General features: G+C 47.2%; 1 gene segment (V, D, J or C); it reads right to left on the bottom strand.

Annotated features, from left to right (window-relative positions):
- Positions 1 to 1,198: 1,198 nt before the first annotated feature.
- LOC132225676 (immunoglobulin heavy variable 1-46-like) lies at positions 1,199 to 15,254 on the bottom strand. The segment is given in 4 exon segments: positions 1,199 to 1,275; positions 3,041 to 3,240; positions 14,794 to 15,100; positions 15,182 to 15,254. Coding segments are annotated over 4 exon segments (630 nt in total).
- Between the last annotated feature and the right edge of the window lie 10,799 nt (positions 15,255 to 26,053).

A 26,053-nucleotide genomic window follows, 5' to 3' on the forward strand; every position in this document is an offset into this window, starting at 1 on the left:
TATGGAGTTTCCTTAAAAAACTGAAAATGGAACTCCCATTTGACCCTGTGATCCCACTTCTAGGAATATATCCCAAGAAACCAGAAACACCAATCAGAAAGGATATATGCACCCCTATGTTCATAGCAGCACAATTCACCATAGCTAAGATCTGGAAACAGCCTAAGTGCCCATCAGTAGATGAATGGATTAGAAAACTGTGGTACATCTACACGATGGAATACTATGCTGCTGTAAAAAGGAAGGAACTCTTACCATTTGCAACGTCATGGATGGAACTGGAGAGCATTATGTTAAGTGAAATAAGCCAGTCAATAAAGGAAAAATATCACATGATCTCACTCATTCATGGACAATAGAGACCATTATAAACTTTTGAACAATAATAGATACAGAGGCAGAGCTGCCTCAAACAGATTGTCAAACTGCAGCGGGAAGGCCGGGGAGGGTTTGGGGGCAGGATGTAGGGGGGTAAGAGATCAACTAAAGGACTTGTATGCATGCATATAAGCATAACCAATGGACATAAGACACTGGGTGATAGGGGAGGCTAGGGGACTGTCTAGGGCGGGGGGATAAAATGGATACATATGTAATACCCTTTGTAATACTTTAAGCAATAAAAAAAATATATATATTAAAAAAAAAAGCAAAACAAAAAAACAAACAAACAAAAAACAAAACAAAAAAAAAAAAAAAAGAAAAAGGAAAAATGGAACTCCCATTTGGCCCAGTGATCCCACTTCCCCACCGCATACCAAGTCCGGGCAGGGCCACCTGGTTCTCTCTCTCTCTCTCTCTCTCTCTCTCTCTCTCTCTCTCCCACCTCCCCGCCAGAGACCAAGTCCGGGCCTGGACATCTGGTAGACAGCAGCCACCTTGCAACAATCTCCCACGGCCGCCCTTTTTGAGGAGTGCAGGTCAACCCCAATTTTCAGGGGGAAAAATTGGGACTGAGCAGTCCCTCAGCCTCCTGGGAAAGGAACACTTCTCCCGCCATCCACCCCTGCTTCCCTGTCAGAGCCCGAGGCCCGAAGGCCCCGGGGTGTTTCAGGAAGAGGACCTGCACCGGGTCTGCTGCGCCCTCAGCAGCGCTGGGCCTCTGGGCTTCTGGTGAGCGGGCGGAAGTCAGTCCCAGATGCACGTTTTCCTCCTGACCCTTCTCTCAGGAGGAGCCTCCTCCATCTCATCGCTGAGGTCAGACCCCGCCCTTAGCCTTCTGCAGCCTTTCCTCGGCCTCCAGGGCGGTTTCCATCTCCATCTTGGCCTCCTTGTCTGAGAGACCACAGCGCCAGTGTCCGTTTCCAAAAGTTCGGATGAGCCCTTGGGAGGCGCTTATGATTCCTGCTCGGCTCTTGGCTCTTGGACCGAACCATGTCCTTTTGGTTCTACACTGCGCCGCCCCCAGCGGCTCCCACAGGACATGCTCCAGGGACCCCCAGGAGACAGCATGAGGCCTCCAGCCTGCGCCATGCTGCCCCCGAGCACTTCCAGTAGCTCTGGGGGAACCCAGGTACTGCCCGCAGAAAACATGCTCCTGCAGCAGCCAGGGCCCCTGGGGAAACCCACCCAAACGCGGTGCCACCATCTCCAAATGCTCTCTGTGCTGACACAGACGCTGCGCCATCACTGCGCTCACACACCTTCCCCAGAGTGTGCCACGTTCTCACAGGGTTTCTGTGCTCTTTCTCCTCCATGGAGGCCCTGCCTCTGAACCCACCAGCGCTGCCCTCTGAGAACAGTGCGACCTGGGTCATGGGATCCGCAGTCACCATGTCCTCTCACACCTCAAAGCCTCCAAAGCAATGGGAATCCTGAGACACCGCTGCCTCTCCTTGACCGCCAGGCTGGAGTCCAGCAGCATCGGCCAGATGGGGAGGGCGCAGGGGTCCAGGCCACCAGGTCTCCCAGGTCCAGGAGCACCAGCTGCTGCACAACCAGCTGGTCCAGCCCCGTGCACAGGCACTATGGACCTGGGCTCTGGGGGCTGGAGCTTTTCCAGCAGCTCCGCCCCCTCTTGCTCAGTCCCTTTCTCTGCTGCTGCCAACTGGGCCTGACAGCTGCCTGGAGGGAGAACTGAGGTCTCTGGAAGCACTTGGTCCTGCTCTGGCCCATGGCAACGTGAGGACTGAGAGGGGACAGAAGGGGCGAGGCGGTGGTGGCTGCCCAGCTGGTGGCAGGGCCTTGAGGAGGAGGTGGTTCATGAGAAAGCTCACCTGGGCCTGTGACTGCAGGGGACACAGGGAAAGCAGTGCCAGGCACAAGGGAGGAGAGTGTAGTTTTATTTGTATAAGTTATTGGGAGATTGAAACCACACAAGTCCCTGGAAACAGAATTCCTCCCTCTCCCCCACCACCTCGCCAAAATAAAAGCCCTGAGCCTGTCTCCTTTCAAGTCTCCATCCAAGCAGGTCTGACTTGCTGAGTGATCTTTCCTGTGCTTCTCAGGGGTTTCAATCAGGAGCATAATAACCACCCCACGTCCCCTTGGTGAGTGTGTGTCATGAACATCTGTACCAGCTGCTGTGTCTCTGCTTCTGCATGGTGTCCACTCCTCTGGGTGCTGTGAGCATGAGGACAAGACCAGGACTGTCACCCTGTGGGTCCTTCTTCTGCAGCTTTGGGTTCACACACATGTGGGGCCCACGGTTCAGCATTCAGGGGAGCTGCACTTTTGGGTCATTAGAGCCTCTTGTTAGATTCAGGTGACGTGGGTCAGAAGATTTGATGTTAAACTCATTATGGCCCAAGTGTGCATGAAAGAGACTCTCTGCCTTTTGTTCATAGGAGAAAGTTCTCTCTCTTTACAACAGACTTTCTCACTCAGAAATTCAGACATCCACGATCCAGAGGTTCCCTGAGGGAAACTGTGACATGAAGAGGAAGCCACACAGGAACAAGCCCAGACCTCCAACTGCACTTGCTGCTGTGATGGGCCTTGTGTTCAGTGACCTTGAGTGCTCCCTGGTGGTCAGAGATCTTCCTGCAGGGAGGTTAGTGTCTGGGCTCACACTGACTTCCCCTCACTGTGTCTCTTGCACAGTAATACACGACCGAATCCTCGGCTCTCAGGCTGCTCATTTGCAGATACAACATGTTCTTGGCGTTGTCTCTGGAGATGGTGAAGCGGCCCTTCACAGACGTGGCGTAGTATATGGGATTACCATCACCATAACTAGTGTATGCAACCCACTCCAGCCCCTTCCCTGGAGCCTGGCGGACCCAGTTCATGGGATAGTCGCTGAAGGTGAATCCAGAGGCTGAACAGGAGAGTCTCAGAGACCCCCCAGGCTGCACCAGGCCTCCCCCAGACTCCACCAGCTGCACCTCACACTGGACACCTGCAAACACAGAGACCCAAGGTGGACTTAGAATCACCTGGAAACACCAACAGGCACAGGCACAGGTCTCAGCACTCCCCACTCCTGAGAATGACCTTGAGAAATGATCAAGAGGAAACGGCAGCTTGGCACCAAGTCCATGGTGGAGCCGCTGGGTTCCTGTCTCAGGCGCTTGGGTTCTGGGTGTCTCCCCAACATGCCGGGCAAGGGCCCCCTTTTATGAGCAGGAGGAGAGCCCCATTTGCATGGAGTCTGCATATAAGGTGCAGCTGGGACCCTGGGCTGCATGCCTGACCTTGTCATCCTAGGGGCGACCCCAGATTGTAAAGACTCAAGGATGCTGGCCTTAAGGGTCCCCGTCCTGACCCCCCTCCTCACCTTCCCTGACCCCATTCCTTTGGGGGCAACTTCCAGGATTGAGAGTCCTCCTGGGGTTTTGATGAGGACCCAGAGGTGCTCCCCCAGAGGAGCGTGGATGGGGCTTCCTCTCACTCTCCTTCACCCCCCATGGGCCATGTTGCCTTTCTGGGGTTTGGGAATAAGAATTTGCATTGGATGATGCTTTTATTTTGAAACTGAAAGGTTCTCTTTGTTGTTGTCCCCAATCACAACTTACACACAAATATGTAATCGGACAGTGCATGGCCCCTGCTGCCTCTCACTACTTGAGCCAAATAGGCAGAGGGAGGGGTGAATCCTATATGGACATTCATTCCAATACTGTGGGCAATATGGGGGAGCAGAAGGTCACCTACACAAACCTGCTCTGCAGCCCCATAAACCAGCTGCTTATATTGAGTGAAAGGATAGAAGATTACCTGGGAAGTAGCCAAAGGCTCTGCCAAAGGGGCAGGTGACAGGGAGCAGAGGGCTGGGACCTTCAAGGGCTGGCGGGCTGGTTCCTGCAGGAAAGTTGTTCTTCTCCAGGATGATGGGCAGCTCCAAATGGAGAGGAGGGGCTGCACTTCCAGGTGAGCTCCCAGGTCCCAGTGCGGCTGCCATCCAGGCTAGAAGGTGCCTTCTCCAATCAGAATAAACAATCACGGGGACCAGAGCAGGATGACTATGTCATACAATTCCAGTCGGTTCCCCACATTCTATTCCTGCCCCTATAGAAACTCGAACCTCTACATGTGAGGAGGCACGAGAGGCTGGGCTGGAGACTATGGCCGCAGCCTCAGTCTCTAAAGTGCGGTCCCTGTCAGAAGCACGCAGCTGCCTACAGAAACCACAGATTACACTCAACTTCCTTCCGTGCATGTGCAAAAGCCCTGTTTCCTAGCCCCTCAAATTGGGAGAATTCCATCGTTTACACATGGACCCTGCCTGGTGGGGCTCAGTGGTTGGCGCATCGGTGCCCATACCAAAGGGTGCAAACTCTTTAGAACTAATTCACTCTGTCCAGTTGGCAGGTTTTTTTTTTAATTTTATTTTATTGCTTACAATCTTACAAAGGGTATTACATATGTGTCCCTTTTTTCCCCCCGCCCTGGACAATCCCCTGGCCTCCCCTACCCCCCAATGTCTTATGTCCATTGGTTATGCTTATATGCATGCATACAAGTCCTTTGGTTGATCTCTTACCCCCCTACCTACTGCCCCCCAACCCTCCCCGGCCTTCCCGCTGCAGTTTGACAATCTGTTTGAGGCTGCTCTGCCTCTGTATCTATTATTGTTCAAAAGTTTATAATGGTCTCTATTATCCATGAATGAGTGAGATCATGTGGTATTTTTCCTTCATTGACTGGCTTATTTCACTTAGCATAATGCTCTCCAGTTCCATCCATGCCGTTGCAAATGGTAAGAGTTCCTTCTTTTTAACAGCAGCATAGTGTTCCATCGTGTAGATGTACCACGGTTTTCTAATCCATTCATCTACTGATGGGCACTTAGGCTGTTTCCAGATGCTAGCTATGCTGAATTGTGCTGCTATGAACATATGGGTGCATATATCCTTTCTGATTGTTGTTTCTGGTTTCTTGGGATATATTCCTAGAAGTGGGATCACAGGGTCAAATGGGAGTTCCATTTTTAGTTTTTTGAGGAAACTCCATACTGTCTTCCACAGTGGCTGCCCCAGTCTGCATTCCCACCAGCAGTGCATGAGTGTTCCTTCTTCTCCACATCTTCTCCAGCACTTGTCGTTTGTTGATTTGTTGATGATAGCCAATCTGACAGGTGTGAAATGGTACCTCATTGTTGTTTTGATTTGCATCTCTCAGATGATTAGTGACTTTGAGCATGTTTTCATATGTCTCTTGGCTTTCTGAATGTCCTCTTTTGAAAGGTGTCTATTTAGGTCCTTTGCCCATTTTTTGATTGGATTGTTTATCTTCCTTTTGTTAAGTTGTATGAGTTCCCTATAAATTTTGGAGATTAGGCCCTTATCAGATATGACATTGGCAAATATGTTTTCCCACACAGTGGGTTTTCTCATTGTTTTGTTGATGGTTTCTTTTGCTGTGCAGAAGCTTTTTATTTTGATGTAGTCCCATTTGTTCATTTTCTCTTTAGTTTCAAGTGCCCTAGGAGCTGTATCAGTGAAGAAATTGCTTTGGCATATGTCTGAGATTTTGTTGCCTTTGGCTTCTTCTAGAATTTTTATGGTTTCCTGCCGTACATTTAAGTCCTTTATCCATTTTGAGTTTATTTTTGTGTATGGTGTAAGTTGGAGATCCAATTTCATTTTCTTGCATATATCTGTCCAATTTTCCCAACACCATTTATTGAAGAGACTATCTTGGCTCCATTGTATGTTCTTGCCTCCTTTGTCAAATATTAATTGAGCATATTGGTTTGGGCTGATTTCTGGGCTCTCTATTCTATTCCATTGATCTACATGCCTATTCTTGTGCCAGTAACAGGCAGTTTTGAGAACAGTGGCTTTGTAGTACATCTTGATATCTGGTATTGAGATCCCACCTACTTTGTTCTTTTTCAGGATCGCTGCAGCTATTTGGGGTCTTTTTTTATTCCAGATAAATTTTTGGAGAGTTCGTTCTAGATCTGTGAAGTATGCCGTTGGTATTTTAATGGGAAGTGCGTTGAATTTATAGATTGCTTTGGGTAGTACAGACATTTTAATGATGTTGACTCTACCAATCCATGAAAACGGTATGTTCTTCCATCTGTTTATGTCTTCCTCTATCTCTTTTTTGAACATCCTGTAGTTTTCTGAGTAGAGGTCTTTTACCTCTTTAGTTAAGTTTATTCCTAGGTAGCTTAATTTTTTTGGTGTGATGGTGAATGGAATTGTTTTTATAATCTCTCTTTCTGAAAGTTCACTATTGGTGTATAGAAATGCCTCAGATTTCTTGGGGTTAATTTTGTATCCTGCTCCATTGCCAAATTCATGTATTAAGTCTAGTAGCTTTTTGATGGAGTCTCTAGGGTTTTGTATGTATAATATCATGTCATCTGCAAATAAGGAGAGTTTTACTTCCTCTTTTCCAATTTGGATGCCTTTTATTTCTTCTTGCCTAATTGCGATGGCTAATACTTCCAGTACTATGTTGAACAGGAGTGGTGAGAGTGGGCATCCCTGTCTTGTTCCTGTTCTTAGGGGAAACGGTGTTAGTTTTTGTCCATTGAGTATGATGTTGGCTGTGGGCCTGTCATATATGGCTTTTATTATGTTGAGGTATGATCCTTCTACTCCCACCTTGCTGAGAGTTTTTATCAAAAATGGGTTTTGGATTTTGTCAAATGCTTTTTCTGCATCAATTGATATGACCATGTGGTGTGTTTTTTTCAATTTGTTTATGTGATGAATCACGTTTATTGATTTGCGGATATTGTACAATCCTTGCATCCCTGGGATAAATCCTACTTGATCGTGGTGTATGATCTTTCTGATGTACTGCTGGATCCGATTTGCTAAGATTTTGTTGAGGATTTTGGCATCTATGTTCATGAGGGATATTGGCCTATAATTCTCTTTCATTGTGTTGTCTTTACCTGGTTTTGGTATTAGGGTGATGCTGGCTTCATAGAATGAGCTTGGAAGTGTTCCTTCCTCTTGAATTTTTTGTAGTAGTCTGAGGAGGATAGGTTTTAGTTCTTCCTTGAATGTTTGGTAAAACTCCCCTGTGAAGCCGTCTGGTCCTGGGCTTTTGTTTGCTGGAAGCTTTTTGATGACTGCTTCAAGTTCTTCCATAGTTATTGGCTTATTGAGATTTTTGGAGTCTTCCTGATTGAGTTTTGGAATGTTGTATTTTTCTAGGAATTTGTCCATTTCCTCCAGGTTGTCTAGTTTGTTGGAGTAGAGCTGTCCATAGTATTTTTTTTATTATTATTAGTTAAGGTACTACAAATGTGTCCTCATCCCCCCCATTAACCCCCAACCTCCCCCCCACACACAAACTCATGCTCCCATCCCCCCGTTGTCCATGTCCATTGGTTTGGCTTATATACATGTATACAAGTCCTTCTGTTGATCTCTTCCCCTTACCCCCGCCCTCCCCTACTTTCCTTCTGGGGATTGATAGCCTGATCGCTGTTTCTCAGTCTTTGGGTCTGTCCCTTTTCATCAGTCTATGTTGTTCTCTATAATCCACTAATGAGTGAGATCATGTGGTATTTGTCTTTCTCTGACTGGCTTATTTCACTTAGCATAATGCTCTCCAGTTCCATCCATGCTGTTGCAAAAGGTAAGAGTTCCTTTTTTTTTTTTACCGCAGCATAGTATTCCATCGTGTAGATGTACCACAGTTTTCTAATCCATTCATCTACTGATGGGCACTTAGGCTGTTTCCAAATCTTAGCTATGGTGAATTGTGCTGCTATGAACATAGGGGTGCATATATCCTTTCTAATTGGCATTTCTGGTTCCTTGGGATATATTCCTAGTAGTGGGATCACTGGGTCAAATGGGAGTTCCACTTTTAGTCTTCTGAGGTAGCTCCATACTGTTCTCCACAGTGGCTGCACCAGTCTGCATTCCCACCAGCAGTGCAGAAGTGTTCCTTTTTCTCCACATCCTCTCCAACACTTGTTATTTGTTGATTTGTTGATGATAGCCATTCTGACAGGTGTGAGATGATAACGCATTGTCGTTTTGATTTGCATCTCTCATATAATTAGTGACTTTGAGCAGGTTTTCATATGTCTTTCGGCCTTCTGTATGTCCTCTTTCGAAAAGTGTCTATCTAGGTCCGTTGCCCATTTTTTTATTGGATTGTTTATCTTCCTTTTGTTAAGTTTCATGAGATCCCTGTAAATGTTGGAAATTAAACCCTTATCGGTGGTATCATTGGTAAATATGTTCTCCCATGTAGTGGGTCTCTTGTTGTTTTGTTGATGGTTTCCTTTGCTGTGCAAAAGCTTTTTATTTTGATGTAGTCCCATTTGTTTATTTTCTCTTTAGTTTCCATTGCCCTAGGAGCATTATCAGAGAAGAAATTTCTTCGGCATATGTTTGCGATTTCACTGCCTGTGGATTCCTCTAGTATTTTTATGGTTTCCCGTCTTACGTTTAAGTCTTTTATCCATTTTGAGTTTATTTTTGTGTATGGTGTGAGTTGGTGATCTAGTTTCATCCTTTTGCATGTATCTGTCCAATTTTCCCAACTCCATTTATTGAAGAGACTGTCTTGACTCCATTGTATGCTCTTGCCTCCTTTGTCGGATATTAATTGGGCATAGTGGTTTGGGTCGATTTCTGGGGTCTCTATTCTATTCCATTGATCTATATGTCTGTTCTTGTGCCAGTACCAAGCTGTTTTAAGAACAGTGGCTTTGTAATACAGTTTGATATCTGGTATTGAGATCCCATCTACTTTGTTCTTTCTCAGGATGTCCATAGTATTTTTTAACAATCATTTGTATTTCTGTGGGGTCTGTTGTTATTTCACCTCTATCGTTTCTGATTTTGTTTATTTGGGTCCTCTCTCTTTGCTTCTTGGTGAGTCTGGCTAGAGGTTTGTCAATTTTGTTTATCCTTTCAAAGAACCAGCTCTTGGTTTCATTGATTTCTGTATTGATTTTTGGTCTCTATGTCACTTATTTCTGCTCTAATCTTTATTATCTCCTTCCTTCTGCTCACTCTGGGGTTTTCTTGTTGCTGTCTTTCTAATTCTTTGAGTTGTAGAGTTAGATGATTTACTACCATTTTTTCTTGTTTTTGAGATAGGCCTGTAGAGCTATAAACTTCCCTCTCAGGACTGCTTTCATTGTGTCCCATAGGTTTTGGATTGTAGTGTTTTCATTGTCATTAGTTTCCAGGATGTTTTTGATTTCTTCTTTGATCTCATTGGTAACCCAATCAATATTTAATAACATGCTATTCAGCTTCCAAGTGTTTGAGTATTTTGGGTTGTTTTTATTGTAGTTTATTTCAAATATTATGCCATCGTGGTCTGAGAAGATGCTTTTTATGATTTCAATCTTCTTGAATTTGGGGAGACTTTGCTTGTGACCCAATATGTGGTCTATTTTTGAATATGTCCCATGAGCATCAGAGTGGAATGTATATTCCGTGGCTTTGGGGTGAAGTGTTCTGAAGATGTCAATTAAGTCCATCTGATCTAGTGAGTCATTTAGGATTGCTGTTTCTTTGCTGATTGTTTGTCTAGAGGACTTATCCAGTGCTGTCAGTGGTGTATTAAAGTCCCCTACTATGATTGTATTGTTGTCGATCTCTCCTTTGATATCTTCCAGGATTTTTTTTTATGAATTTGGGTGCTCCTGCTTAGGGTGCATATATGTTTACCAGAGTTATATCTTCTTGTTGTGTTGATCCCTTTAGTATTATGAAGTGGCCTTCCTTATCTCTTGTTATGGCCTTCACTTTGAGGTCTATTTTGTCCTATATAAGTATTGCTACCCCAGCTTTTTTTTTCATTTCCATTTGCCTGAATGATATTTTTCCATCACTTCACTTTCAGTCTGTGTGAGTCCCTTCTAATGAGGTGGGTCTCTTGTAGACAGCAGATGTATGGGTCATGTTTTTTTATCCATTCAGCCACTCGATGTCTTTTGATTGGACCATTTAGTCCATTTACGTTTAAAGTTATTATTGAAAGGTACTTGTTTGTAGCCATTTCTATTTTTTTTTTTGTGGCTGTTTTCTTTCTGGGCTTTTTAGTTCTTCTTTTTACACCAGTCCCTTTAGCATTTCTTGCATTGCTGGCTTGGTGGTGATAAACTCCCTTAGTCTTTTTTTGTCTGTGAAGCTTCTTATTTCCCCTTCAATTTTGAATGATAGCCTTGCTGGATAGAGTATTCTTGGATTCAGTCCTTTGCTTTGCATCACTTTGTAAATTTCAGTCCATTCTTTTCTGGCCTGTTGTGTTTCTGTTGAGAAATCATTTCATAATCTAATGGGAGATCCCTTGTATGTAACTTTCTCTCTCTCTCTTGCAGCCTGTAAGATTCTCTCTTTGTCCTGAACATTTGCCATGGTAATTATGATGTGTCTTGGTGTGGGTCTTTTCGGGTTCACCTTGTTTGGGACTCTCTGGGCTTGTGTGACTTTTTTCTTCCCCACCTCAGGGAAGTTTTCTGATATTATTTCTTCGAGTAGGTTTTCTAATCCTTGTTCATCCTTCTGTTGTTCTGGCACCCCTATTATTTGTAAGTTGTTTCGTTTCATGTTGTCCCAAAGCTCCCTAGGCTCTCCTCCTGTCTTTTAATTTTTTTCTCCAATTGCAGTACATTTTGGGTGTGTTTTGCTTACTTGTATTCTAATTCACTAATTCGGTCCTCTGCTTCTCGCAGTCTACTGTTGATACTTTCAATGGTGTCTTTTATTGCAGCTATATCACTCTTCATTTCTTCTTGGATCTTGTTGATTTTTTCATCTGTTTCTTCTAGCTTCTTCCATATGTTATTGATTTTTTCATCTCTTTCTTCTTGCTTCTTGCATAGGTAGTTGACTTTTTCAACTGTTTCTTCTAGCTTCTTGCATAAGTTGTTGACTTTTTCCTCCGTCCGGGTTATGCACTCTAGGACCCTTATTCTGAATTCTTTTTCTGTCATGTTGCATGCCTCTGTATCATTTAGCTGCTTTCCTGGTGAGTCCTCTTTTTCGCTCCTTTGGGGTTTTTTTTGTCTACCCATGTTTGATCTCACTGACATATCTGGACGTTGAGTCATTCAGTGGATGCTCACTGGGTGGCAGTGGCTCCTTGGGCTGTGGTTGCTCTTCGGGCGCTTGCGGTAGCCGCTGCTCCTCAGTTGGCAGCAGCTCCTCTGGTGGGTGCTGTTCACAGCTGTGGTGGCTCTTCTGGCTGGTGGGGGGAGGTTTCACGTACAGCTGCTGTTCGTCAGACAGAGGGTGTGGTGCTCAGGACGCTGCTGTTGCTTGGATCTGCTGCGTTGATTTAAAGGCACAAAATACAACACAACAAGGCACCACGTACCAGGCACTTTCCAGGGGAGCTCTGCCCTTCCCGGCTGCAGACCCTCTCACCAGCTAAGTAGTTTCACCAATTTGGGGTGGGTGTTATTAGTTTCAGCTGCTTACTCCATTTGCTCCGGGAGACGACTTGGGACGCATCTGTCTATATCACCGCCATCTTCCTTCTCCCAGTTGGCAGGTTTTTAATAATTGTGTGAACTTCCCACTCCACACAGAGAAAACAAGTGTATGAACATATGCTGTAAATGAGGAAAAGGCAATACTTTGGTATAAGAAATGTCCTAACATGTAAAGCATATTTTATAAAATTTTATTGGAGCCAAACTGATGACAACTGAGGGGCAGCAAAACCTCAAATGCTCCAGAGAATAACCATTTGCAGCTCCATTTGTGCATTTGAAGTTAAGGAGGGAAGGTGAGGAGTGACATGGAGGTGGGAGAGAGCAAGGGGGGGACTTGATGCCAGGATAGTGAACAGGAGTGTTCTCTCTTCTCTCTCTCTTCTCTCTCTCTCTCTCTCTCTCTCTCTCTCTCTCTCTCTCTCTCTTCTAATCTTTATTGTTGATGGTATTGCATAGGTCCCCCTGCTCCCCATTATCCGCTTCCCTCTCGCTCTCATTCCCTCTCCAGGCCCCACCCACCCCATTGTCTGTGTCCACGGGTTAGGCCTATATACAGACACATTCATTGGTTGATCTTCTCCCACCCAACCTCCCCTGGTTTCCTTCTGAGGTTCTATGGTCTTTTCATGCTTCTATGTTTCTCGGTCTACTTTTGTTCATCAGTAAATTTGGTCCATTAGCAATGCAGACTGGTGGAGCCATTATGGAAAACAGTATAGAGTTTCCTCAAAAAATTGAAAATGGAACTCCTATTTGACCCAGTGATCCCACTTCTAGGATTACATCCAAAGAAACCCAAAAAACTCATCAGAGAGAATGCATGCACCCCTATGCTTATAAAAGTGCAATTTACAACAGCTAAGCTTTGGAAACAGACTAAGTGCCAGTCAGCAGATGATTGGATAAAAAGACCGTGGTTCATCTACCCCATGAATGCAATGCAGCCGTGAAAAAGAAAGAACTCTTACTATTTGCAACAGCAGGGGTACGTCTGACAAGGGGTTAATCTCCAAAATGTATAGGCACTCCTACAACTTAACAAAAGGAAGACAACAATACAATTGAAAAATGGGCAAAGGGCCTCATAGGAAAGTCTCCAATGTGGACAGACATATGGCCAAGAAGTGCTCTCCTGATGGTGGTCATGCTGATGTCAATGAGTTTTAACCCAGATGTACAGGAACAAAGGACGGAGTGCTTAAGGCAAAGATGGGTGACCATGTTCAGTGGGAGTCTGAGGGTCCAAGTCCTAATTCTTTTCTTTAAATTATGCCTTTACTGTTGCAGGTATTACACATGTTCCCTTCATCCCCCATTGACACCTTCTAGCCCGGCCCCAGGTGCCCAGATCTTCACCATCCTACTGTCTGTGTCCCTGGGTGATGCACATATGCATACGAGTTTGTTGGTTGACCTTTCATATGTCTCTTGGCCATTGGTAAACTTATAAAAAATATACTGTGATCATGGTATATTTCTCCTTTGGAGAAATGTGTATTTAGGTCCTTTGCCCATTTTTAAAATGGATTGTTTGTCTTCCTTTGGTCAAGTTGTATGGGTTTCTTATACATTTTGGATATTAACCCTTTATCACATGGATCCTTACCAAATATGTCCTCCCCTACTGTGGGCTCCCTTTTTATTTTGTTGATGGTTTCTTTTGCTGTGCAGACACTTTTTATTTTGATGTTTTCCCATTTGTTTATTTTCTCCTTATTTTCCTTTGTCCTGGGAGATGTATCTGTAAACACATTGCTGTGAGAGATGTCTGAGATTTTGCTGCCTATGGTTTCTTCTAAAATTTATATGGTTTCCCTACTCACATTTATGTCTTTTAACCATTTTGAGTTTACTCTCTTGTATGGTGCATGTTCATATATGGTTTGTTTTTTTGCATGTTTATCTGTCTAATTTCCCAACAATATTTATTGAAGGGACTGTTGTGACTCCATTGTTTGCTCTTGCCTCCTTTGTCAAATATTAATTGAGCATAATGTCTTGGGTAGATTTCTGATTTCTCTGTTGTGTTCCATTGATGTATATACCTGTTCTTGTGCCAGTACCTGGCTGTTTTGATTTCCATGGATTTGGAGTGTAATTCGATATCTGGTATTGTGATCCAATCACCTTTGTTCTTCTTTCTCAAGATTGCTGTTGCTAATTGGGGTCTTTTATGGTTCCGTATAAATTTTTGGAGTATTTGTTGTAGATCTGTGAAATATGCTGTTGCAATTTTAATAGGGATTACATGGAATTTGTAGAGTGCTTTGTGTAATACAGACATTTTAATGATGTTAATTCTACCAATCCATGATCATGGTATATTTTTCCACTTGTTTATATCTTCTTCTATCTCTTTAGTCAACATCCTGTATTTTTCTGAGTACAAGTCTTTTACCTGCTTGGTTAAGTTTTTCATATGTATCATAATTTTTTTGATGCAATGGTAAATGGGATTGTTGGTTTGGTGTCCCTTTCTGAGAATTCATTATTGATGCATCAGACTACCATCGATTTCTGGGTGTTAATCTTGTATCCTTCTACATTGCTGAATTCTTTTCTTAAATCTAGTAGTTTTTGGTCGAGTCCTTCGGGTTTTCTATGTATGGTATCGTGTTGGTGAGGAGAGTCCCCATCATTGCCCACAGGTCATCTGCCAGCAGCGGTGTTACCCCCTCCTCTGGGGTCTGCAGTGAGAAAGCGGGAAATTAGAGCCTCAGAGAAAGAGCAGGAGGCAACCCTGGAGGCAGCTGAGAGCTTGAGAGGACATCCCTGTGCCCAACAGGAAGGCCCTTCCCTCCCCACCTCCCTCTGCCCCTGCTCCGGGGGCTGCACTCAGCGCGCCCCCTGGTGTCCTGAGCGGCCCCTGGTGTCCTGAGCGGCCCCTGGTGTCCTGAGCGCCCCCTGCAGCCCAGCCCTGCTGTCTCCTCAGGGAGGTTTGTGTCTGGGCTCACACTGACTTCCCCTCACTGTGTGTAGCACAGTAATACACGGCCGTGTCTTCGGCTCTCAGGCTGCTGAGCTCCATGTAGGCTGTACTCGTGGACGTGTCTCTGGTTATGGAGACTCTGCCTTGGAACTTCTGTGCGTAGTTTGTGTCTCCATTGCTCGGGTTAACCCTCCCCACCCACTCAAGGCCCTGTCCCGGGGCCTGTTGCACCCAGTGCATGTAGTAGCTGGTATAGGTGTATCCAGAAGCCTTGCAGGAGACCTTCACGGAGGTCCCAGGCTTCCTCACCTCAGCCCCAGACTGCACCAGCTGCACCTGGGAATGGACACCTGTGGGGAGGAGACAGGAGTCAGTGAAATCCCCCTTGACTCTCCCTAAGCCCTCTTTAACCCAGGACAGGAGCCCCTTACCTGTCACCATGGCCACCAGGAGGAGGGCTCTCCAGCTCCAGTCCATGCTGAGGGCTGTGCTGTGAGCACTTCTGTAGGGAGGGTGTGGCTGTGGGTGATGCCCTCAGGGCACAGATTACCCATATTTAACCTGGTCTACCTCCTCTCTTTTGTATATTCATGAGGCAGAGTATTTCATAGTTGAGGTCTTGACCCCACCTGAGAGAAAATGGATGACACAGGGACCATGTTCAGTGGGATTCTGAGAGTCCAAGTCTTTATTCTTTTTTCTTGAAATTATACCTTTACTAGAGGTCTGGTGCACAAAATTTGTGCATGAGTGGGGGTGGGGGGAGTCCCCTCAGCCCCGCCTGCACCCTCTCCTATCTGGGACCCCTCTCGGGATATCGGACTGCAGGTTTAGGCCCGATTCTGGGGATGAAGCCTAAACTGGCAGTCCAACATGCCTTTCACAATCCTGCACCGCTAGCTCCTAATTGCTCACCTACCTGCCTGCCTGGTTGCTCCTATGTGCCCCTGCCCCTGCTGGCCTGGTCACCCCTTACTAACACCCCTGGCAGCCTAATTTCCCCCAACTGCCCCCCTGCTGGCCTGGTCACCCCTAACTGCTCCCTCCCACTAGCCTGGTTGCCTCTTACTGCTCCCCCTGCTGGCCTGGTCATCCCTAACTGCCCTGCCTGCCAGTCTGGTTGCCCCCAACTGCCCCCTGTAGGCCTGATCACCACTCATGATGCCCCGCCAGCCTGGTCGGCCCTCGCAGCCTGCTGTTCAGTCATTTGGTCATCCCTTAATAACCCTCCTGCCAGCCTGGTTTCTGCATTCAGCCTGCTGTTCAGTGGTTTAGTCGTCCCTCACTAACCCCCTTGCCAGCCCGGTCAACCCATACAGCCTGCTTGTTCAGTTGTGTGGTCACCCCTCACTAACCCCCCTGCTGGCCTGGTCGCCCTGTTTCTCTTCTTTGGTTAAGTTGTATGGGTTTCTTATACATTTTGGATATTAACCCTTTATCACATGGATCCTTACCAAATATGTCCTCCCCTACTGTGGGCTCCCTTTTCATTTTGTTGATGGTTTCTTTTGCTGTGCAGACACTTTTTATTTTGATGGATTCCCATTTGTTTGTTTTCTCCTTAGTTTCCTTTGTCCTTGGAGATGTATCTGTAAACACATTGCTATGAGAGATGTCTGAAATTTTGCTGCCTATGGCTTCTTCTAGGATTTTTATGGTTTCCCTACCCACATTTAGGTCTTTTAACCATTTTGAGTTTAATCCTGTGTATGGTATATGTTCGTGTATGGTCTTGTTTCTTTGCACATTTGTCTGTCCAATTTTCCCAACAATATTTATTGAAAGGACTGTTGTGACTGCATTGTATGCTCTTGCCTCCTTTGTCAAATATTAATTGAGCATAATGGCTTGGGTAGATTTCTGGTTTCTCTGTTCTGTTCCATTGATGTATATGCCTGTTCTTGTGCCAGTGCCAGGCTCTTTTGATTAATATGGCTTTGAAATATAATTCAATATCTGGTATTGTGATCCCTCCACCTTTGTTCTTCTTTCTCAAGATTGCTGTTGCTAATTGGGGTCTTTTTTGGTTCCATATAAATTTTTGGAGTATTTGTTGTAGATGTGTGAAATATGCTGTTGCAATTTTAATAGGGATTACATTGAATCTTTAGAGTGCTTTGGGTAATATGGACAATTTAATGATGTTAATTCTACCAATCCATTATCACAGTATAGTTTTTCTGTTGTTTATATCTTCCTCTTTCTCTTTATTCAACATCCTGTATTTTTCTGAGTACAAATCTTTTACCTGCTTGGTTAAGTTTATTCTTAAATATCATAATTTTTGGATATTGCAATGGTAAATGGGACTGTTGTTTTGGTTTCCCTTTCTGAGAATTCATTATTGGTGTATAAAAGTACCATTGATTTCTGGGTGTTAATTTTGTATCATGCTACATTGCTGGATTCATTTATTTAATTTAAGTGTGTGTGTTTTTTTGTGTGTGGGGCCTTTCAGGTTTTCTATGTATAATATCATGTCGTCTATAATAATAAGAGTTTTACTTCCTTCTTTCCAATTTGGATGCCTTTTATTTCTTCTTCTTGTCTGATTGCTGTGGCTAGGACTTCCAGTACTTGTTGAGTAAGAGAGGTGAAAGCGTACATTTCTGTTTTATTTCATTTCTTAGGGGAAATGGTTTCTGTTTTTGTTCATTGAGTATGATTCTGGCTGTAGGTCTGTCATACGTGCCCTTTATTATATTGAGATATGAGGCCTCTTTTTCCACTTTGCTGAGAGTATTTATCAAAAGTGGGTGTTGGGTCTTGTCAAATGCTTTTTCTCAATCTATAGATATGGTCATGTCATTTTTTTCTTTCTGTTTGTTTATGTGATGTATCATGTGTTTGATTTGTGAATATTGTACCAGCCCTGCATCTATGGATGAATCCCATTTGGTCATGGTGTAGGAGCTTTTTAAAATATTGCTGGATCCAATTTTCTAATATTTTTTGAGCATTTTAGCATCTGTGTTCATCAGGGATATTGGCCTGTAATTATCTTTAGTAGGAGTGAGATCTGGTTTTGGAATTCGGATAATGCTGGACTCATAAAAAGAGTTTGGAAGTGTTCCTTTCTCATGGATTTTTTTGAATAGTTTGTGGAGTGTAGGTGCTAGTTCCTCTTCGGATGTTTGGTAAAATTAGCCTGTGAAGGCAACCTGAAAAGGACTTTTGTTTTCTGGGAGTTTTTAGATTCCTGCTTCTATTTTCTCAGTTGTTATTGACCTATTCAGGTTTTCTGATTCTTCCTGTTTCAGTTTGGGGCACTGTGGTTTTCTAGGAATTTTTCCATTTCATCCACATTGTCCAGCTTATTGGCATATAGTTGTTCATAGCACTTTATTACAATCCTTTTTATTTCTGGGCTGTCGGTTGTTACGTCTCCGCTTTCATTTCTGACTTCATTTATTTGGGTCCCCTCTCTTTGTTTCCTGAGAGTCTGACTAATGGTACATCAGTATTTTTTATCTTTTCAAAGAACCAAGTTGTGGTTTCACCAACTCCCATTCCTGAGCGGTGAAAGGTTCTGTAGTCACCAGAGCCGTCCATCAGGAGGAGAAAAGGGGAGACACCCAGATGCCAGGGAGCAGTGCAGGACTTGGAGACGCCCTGCAGACACAGTGGCTACTAATAGCTCCTGGAAACCCACCAAAAGAGCAAGGAGGGAGGTGTGGCAGGTGTACTCCGTCCTGCAGATGTGAGTGAGGTGAAGGTGGATCCACTACAACACCCGTATCATGGAGGCTGGGAAAATGCTGAGCTAGATCAAGAACCTCACAGGCAGCCTCAACCTGGTTATTATCCGGTCTGAACCCTCAAAGGACTGATCTACAGAGGATCCAACACCGTCATTATGGAATGTCAAAATTGAGCCCATGATTTTAAGTGAAAAATTGGAAACTGTAAAGCTGTCTCCTTCATGAAGAGATTTCCCAAGTCAGCTGCTTGTTGAAATGAGATGATTTTGAAAGAACCTTGATAAACGTCCCTATTAAACTGCAGGACACGGGATGCGCACACTGCTGTCATCTCACATCGGTGCTGGTGTGACATCTATGGGGAGAGAGCTGAGGTCATTTCCTGGGGCACCAGAAACAGCAAGTCCTGGCACCTGTACAGGGGAGGGGACCAGGGAACAGCCCTCAAGGGCCCTTTGCACCATTCAGATGGGTCCATCCAGCTTCCACTGTCCGCGGGACGTGCACCTGTATTATTTACTGTGGGCCTGTCAGGAGGAAGGGCCCTATGGCGACAGGTGGGCATGTGGGTCAGACCCCGAGCTCAGCACCCAGGGGCCTGGGCTGTGCTGGGGTCTCTCTTGGTGGGAAAGTTTCCAACCACAGACTGATGAAAGCACTGAGGATGGTCTCTGCGGAGAAAGAGAAGCAGGAAATACAGACACGTGGTGAGGACAGTCCCCATCACTGCCCACATGTCCTCTGCCAGCAGCGGTGTTACCCCCTGCCGGGAGCCGGTCCATGCTTGCTGTTTCAAGGGACCTGGCATATATGGAATACTGTTCTTAATATGTTCGTTCACCTTCTTGGCGCTGTGTTTTAACCAAGGTCACCTCTCCGAGAAAGGTTGTTTCCCCAGGTAGGGATTTTCCCCTGAAGTTAGGGAGGGAATAAAACCTTTTAACTAAGTGCCAGGCGGGTAATTAATCCCTTTAACTATGAACAATCATGCTTAAACTACATAATCTTTTCTCCCTGGAATGGAGATAAGAAACGCCCTAACCTTTGTAATAGAGATTGATAGGATTGAATCAACTGGTATAAATACAGTTGTAACAAGACAGAAAGACACAGAACTCAGAACTCAGGAGACAGAATTCAGAAGACAGAACCTACACGGAGCCTAGAGACAGAAGAACTTCGCTGGCGAGAGCATGCCAGAGGATCCTGGACCGGGACTGGCCTCGGAGCCTAGAGACAGAGCCTAGCGGGAGAACATGGCAAGGGATCCTGGACTGAACCTGACTACAGAGATTGGCAGGAGAACCTGACTGGAACCTGGACACTGAACCTGACTGGAGAGCCTGGACAGAACCTGGCCTGAGAACCTAGCGAGGGAACATGGCTACAGAACCTCGCTGGAGATCCGAAGCAGAACCTCTCTGGAGATCCGGGCTGGAGATCCTGGCTAGGCTGCTGATCAACTGAACGCTGTCTCCGTGACATTCCTTCTTCGCCGACTCCGTCCACACCTTTGGGGACCCCTGGACCCGCTGGGGTTGGACCCCTATAACCCCCTCCTCTGGGGTCTGCAGTGAGAAAGCGGGAAATGAGACCCTCAGAGAAAGAGCAGGAGCCATCCCTGGAGGCAGCTGAGAACTTGAGAGGAAATCCCTGTGCCCAACAGGAAGGCCCTTCCCTCCCCACCGCCCTCTCCTCTGCTCCAGTGGCTGCTCTCAGTGCTGAGGTTCCTGAGCGACCCCTGGTGTCCTGAGATCCCCCTGCAGCCCAGCCCTGCTGTCTCCTCAGGAAGGTTTGTGTCTGGGCTCACACTGACTTGCCCTCACTGTGTGTCTGTTCCACAGTAATACAGGGCCCTGTAGTCGGCTCTCAGGCTGCTCATTTGCAGATACACCATGTTCTTGTCGTTGTCTCTGGAGATGGTGAAGCGGCCCTTCACTGAGTTGGCGTAGTATATTAAACTACTACCACGACTGATGTATGAGACCCACTCCAGCACCTTTCCTGGGGCCTGGCGGACCCAGTTCATGGGATAGTCGATGAAGGTCAATCCAGAGGCTGCACAGGAGAGTCTCAGAGACCCCCCAGGCTGCACCAGGCCTCCCCCAGACTCCACCAGCTGCACCTCACACTGGACACCTGCAAACACAGAGACACAAGGTGGACTGAGAATCACATGGAAGCACCAACAGGCACAGGCACAGGTCTCAGCACTCCCCACTCCTGAGAACGACCTTGAGAAATGATCAGGAGGAAAATGCAGCTTGGCACCCAGTCCATGGTGGAGCCGCTGGGGTCCTGTCTCAGGCGCTTGGGTTCTGGGTGTCTCCCCAACATGCCGAGCAAGGGCCCCCTTTTATGAGCAGGAGGAGAGCCCCATTTGCATGGAGTCTGCATATAAGGTGCAGCTGGGACCCTGGGCTGCATGTCTGACCTTGTCATCCTAGGGGCGACCCCAGATGGGAAGGGACTCAAGGATGCTGGCCACCTGGGGTCCTGTCCTGACCCCCTCCCTCCCTCCTTTCCTGAGACCTGTCACCCTGACCCAATTCCTGTGGGGGCAGCTTCTAGGATTGAGAGTCCTCCTTCCTTGGGATTTTGTTGAGGACCCAAGGGTGCTCCCCACAGGGACGTGGATGGGGCTTCCTTTCGCTCTCCTTCACCTGCCTTGGGCCATGTCACATTTCTCGAGTTTGGGAATAAGACTGTGCATTGGATGATGCTTTTATTTTGAAGCTTAAAGATTCTCCCTGTTATTTTCCTCAATCAGACCCTCCACAAAACTAGAACCTCTACATGTGAGGAGGCAGGAGAGTCCGGGCTGGACGCTGTGGCCGCAGCCTGTGTCTCACACCTGCTTCCACTCTCACAAGCACACAGCTGCTTCCCAAAGGCACACATTTCCCTTAACTTCCCTGTTGTTCATGTGAAAAAGCTCTGTTTCCCAGCCCCTCAACGTGGGAGAAATTTCATCATTTACACCTGGAGCCCTGAAGGCTGGTGGGGGCTGAAAGTCTGGAGGATTCAATGGGGGAAAATGGGGTATATGTGATACTTTCAACAATAAAAAATTGTTAAAAAGAAATAAATGAGATAATTATATAATTTTTTTAAATGGAGTGCTGGCCCTGGCTGGTTTGACTCAGTGTATAGAGTGTGGCTTTTGAACCAAAGAGTATCCGTTTGATTCTCGTCAAGGGCACGTACCTGGGTTGCAGGCTCCTCCCTGGCCCTTTCCCTGCTTAGGGCACAAGCAGGAGGCAACCAGCTGATGTGTTTCCCTCATATCAATGCTTCTCTCTTCCTCCCCCTCCCTTCCACTCTCTCTCTGAAAAGCAATGAAAACATATCCCTGGGTGAGGATGAAAAAAGATAAAAAAGGAATATGTTGGTTCTTGGAACTAAACCCTGGGTAGAGAGTTGAGGCACCAGGTCTTCCATGGTGGCAGGTGAGCACTTCCCTTCTCAGAGGAGAAAAGCCACCTGTGTTCATCCTCCCACAGCCCCAGGTGAGGACAGACGGACACAGGAATCTGGGACTGTGGTCACTTGTTCCCCTGGGAAGGCGGCCACCACCACTTGGAAAGTGCAATCACGCTGGGGAGGGTGTGGACATGGGCACGGCAATCACCACAAAGCCTTACTTCTCTCTTCCTTTTCATTTTTTATTCTTATTTTAAAATATATTTTTATTGACTTCAAAGAGGAAAGGAAGGAAAAGAGAGATAGGAACATCAGTGATGAGAGAGAATCATCAGTCGGTTGCCTCCTACACGGCCCCCAGGACCTGACATCCCACATGTGCACTGCACGTGGGCTCAGCAGGACAGCTGAGTGGTCTTGGCCCTGGTGCACAGTGGATGGGCATGAGGGGATGACGTGGGGCTGCATTTAAGGCAAAACCTACCAGGGCGGGAAGGAGAGAGCAGACACATCCCCTCCGGATGTACTGTGTAGGCCCCATGGGGTGAGAGTGTGGGTGGCAGAGGACAGAGGGTGAGGGTGGGATGGTATCTGTGGAGCTGGAGGCACAGCAGAGGTGGGAGGGACCATGTCTCCCTTCAGCAGGTTCTCAGGATGCAGTTGGATTCTCCAGAGGAAGTGGCACTGCTGTTGGGACACAACCCCAGGGACCAGGTTCTGAGACCCACGGGGAACAGGGCCCAGCAGGGCTGTGACAGGGCCCATCACTGGGCGACCTTCAGGCCTGTGTCCCGGGACAGCCTAGGAGCTGGGTCCACCTGCCAGGCTCAAGAAGGGGCAGCGACCACAGGGGTCAGACTGTAAACCTCCATGTGCAGCCATGTCAGTGAGAGGCAATCGGCTAACTGCCCCGAAAGGGCTCCTCCTGGGGCAGTGAAGGGCTGATAATCACTGGGGAGGTTTGGGGCCTGGACTCCGTGTGCCCCGCTCAGCACTGCGTGGAGGATGGGGAAGTCGCTCTCAGTGAGGAAACAGGAATCCCTACAATGTTTTCCCTGTCAACACAGAGAGCAACCATCAGGGACATGGTGACAGGAAGGGCACAGATGAGAAGTCCACCAGATCGGACACACAGCCACTTCCTGCTTTTTTCCTGCAAAGAATCTAATTAAAGACACAAAGAAGGAAAGAGGAAGGGCCCCCTGGACACTAGGAGGGAAGAAAGCATTGACCCCAATAGGAAGCCTGAACAACCCTCCAGGGACAGCCTCTGAGCTGGGACCTGGGTTTGCTGGTCCTGTGCGCCCCCTGGTGTCTGGACTCCCCATGCAGCCCAGCCCTGCTGTCTCCTCAGGGAGGTTTGTGTCTGGGCTCACACTGACTTCCCCTCACTGTGTTTCTTGCACAGTAATACATGGCCGAGTCCTCGGCTCTCAGGCTGCTCATTTGCAGATACAGCGTGTTCTTGGCGTTGTCTCTGGAGATGGTGAAGCGGCCCTTCACGGCGTCGGTGTAGTATGTGCTACCACCATCACTACTAATAGCAGAAATCCACTCCAGCCCCTTTCCTGGAGCCTGGCGGACCCAGTGCATGGAGTAGCTACTGAAGGTGGATCCAGAGGCTGCACATGAGAGTCTCAGAGACCCCCTGGCTGCACCAGGCCGCCCCCCGACTCCACCAGCTGCACCTCACACTGGACACCTGCAAACACAGAGACACAAGGTGGACTGAGAATCACCTGGAAACAACAACAGGCACAGGCACAAGTCTCAGCGCTCCCCACTCCTGAGAATGACCTTGAGAAATGATCAGGAGGAAAACGCAGCTTGGCACCCAGTCCATGGTGGAGCCACTGGGGTCCTGTCTCAGGTGCTTGGGCTCTGGGTGTCTCCCCAACATGCCGAGCAAGGGTCCCCTTTTATGAGCAGGAGGAGAGCCCCATTTGCATGGAGTCTGCATATAAGGTGCAGCTGGGCCCCTGGGCTGCATGCCTGACCTTGTCATCCTAGGTGCGACCGCAGATGGGAAAGGACTCAAGGATGCTGACCACAAGGGGTCCTGTCCTGACCCCCCTCCCTCCCTCCTTTCCTGAGACCCGTCACCCTGACCCCATTCCTTTGGGGGAAGCTTCCAGGATTGAGAGTCCTCCTTCCTGGGGTTTTGATGAGGACCCAGGGGTGCTGCACCAAGGGCAGGTGGATGGGGCTTCCTCTCACTCTCCTTCACCTGCCGTGGGCCATGTCGCCTTTCTGGGGTTTGGGAATAAGAATTTGGATTTGATGATGCTTTTATTTTTAGACGGAAAGATTCTCCTTGTTATTTTTTTGAATCAGATCCTCCACAAAACTTGAACCTCTACCTGTGAGGAGGCAGGAGAGGCCGGGCTGGACGCTGTGGTCGAGCCTCCATCTCAAACCTCCTGCCACTCTCACAAGCACACAGCTGCCTCCCGAAAGCACACGTTTCACTCAACTTCCCTGCTGTTCATGTGCAAAATTCCTGTTTTCCTGCCTCTAAAAGCATGAGAATTTCTATCATTTAATAAAAATCCTTGTTGGGTTGTGGGGTGTCTTACTGTCTAGGGTCAATGGGGGCAGGAAGTGGACCTATGTGATACGGTCAACAATAAAAAATATCAAATATAAATAAATAGATAAATAAACAGATAAAATGTAGTCCTTGCCCTGGCCAGTTTTGCTCAGTGGATAGAGCATATCTCTGGGAAGTAAAGGGTCTCAGGTTTGATTCTTGTCACAGGAACGTACTTGGGTTGCAGGTTCCTGCTTAGGGCACGTGCAGGAGGCAACCCATAGATGTATTTCTATCACATCAATGTTTCTGTCTTCCCCTCCCTCCCTTCCACTCTCTCTCTGAAAAGCAATGGAAAAATGTCCTTGGGTGAGGATGAAAAAAGATAAAAAAGGAATATGTTGGCTCTTGGAACAAAACCCTGGGTAGAGAGTTGAGGCACCACTTCGTCCTTGGGGGCAGGTGAGCACCTCCCTTCTCAGAGGAGAGCAGCCACCTGTGTCCACCTCCCACAGCCCCAGGTGAGGACAGACGGACACAGGAATCTGGGACTGTGGTCACTGTTCCTCTGGGCAGGTGGCCACCACCACTTGGAAAGTGCAGTCACCCTGGGGAGGGGGTGGGCATGGGCAGGTCAAACACCACGATGCCTTACTTCTCTCTTCCTTTTCATTTTTTATTCTTATTTTAAAATATATTTTTATTGATTTCAGAGAAGAAAGGAGGGCAAGAGAGATAGAAACATCAGTGATGAGAGAGAGTCATCAATCGGTTGCCACCTGCACATTCCCCACTGGGGGTTCAGGCAGTAGTTCAGGCAAGTGCCCTGACCAGGATTCCAACCCTGACCTCTTGGTTCATAGATCGAAGCTCAAACAATGAGCAACACCTGGCGGGTTCTGGGGTGACCTCTTACTAGTTCTTTCCTTTTGTTTATTAAAAAAACATAAGATTCCTTTATTCAGATAGTTTAGTTCATCCTCACTGAGGATATTTTCTGCTTGTTTTTAGAGAAAGTGGATGGCAGGGGAGGAGGGAGAGCCCATAGAGACACACTGAGTAGTTGCCTCTTGCAGGAGGGATCGAGCTTGCAATGGAGGTAGGTGCCCTTGACAGGATTCAAACCAGAAACCCATGAGTCTATCCACTGAGCCACAGGGGCAGGGCCCCTCCCCCATGTATAGTTAACCCTGTGGAGGCCCCGCACCACATGCAGGCAGCCAGTGTCCTGCCGGGCGGACCCAGAGACCTGGGGGTGTCTGTGTTGACAGGACGAGGGGAACTAGGATGGAGAGGTCCCCAGAAGGGCAGCCCCAGGTGCCAGGACACAGGGGTGCATGGGGAGCTGGGCTGGAACCTCTCTCCAGAGACTTCAAGACGAAGAACCACCCAGACCCCCTGTCCTGCAGGCAGATGCGGGGCCTCGCTGTGGGGGACCCGCCTGAGCCAGCTGGTCGGGCCCCGTGAGGCTGAGGGAAACACAAACCTAAATGAGGAAAAAGCCCGTGTTCCCAGCAGCCAGGAGGAGACAGGGACTCCCTCCCTCCCTCCCTGCAACACGCATGGAGGTTTCAGTGTCAGTTGAAAAGCTCACTGAGGCCTCCCCGGCTTACACCCCAGCGTGTTTTCTGGGGACCTTGGAACCCACT

This window comes from Myotis daubentonii, assembly GCF_963259705.1.
Source record: "Myotis daubentonii chromosome 1 unlocalized genomic scaffold, mMyoDau2.1 SUPER_1_unloc_1, whole genome shotgun sequence".
Classification (NCBI taxonomy): domain Eukaryota; kingdom Metazoa; phylum Chordata; class Mammalia; order Chiroptera; family Vespertilionidae; genus Myotis; species Myotis daubentonii.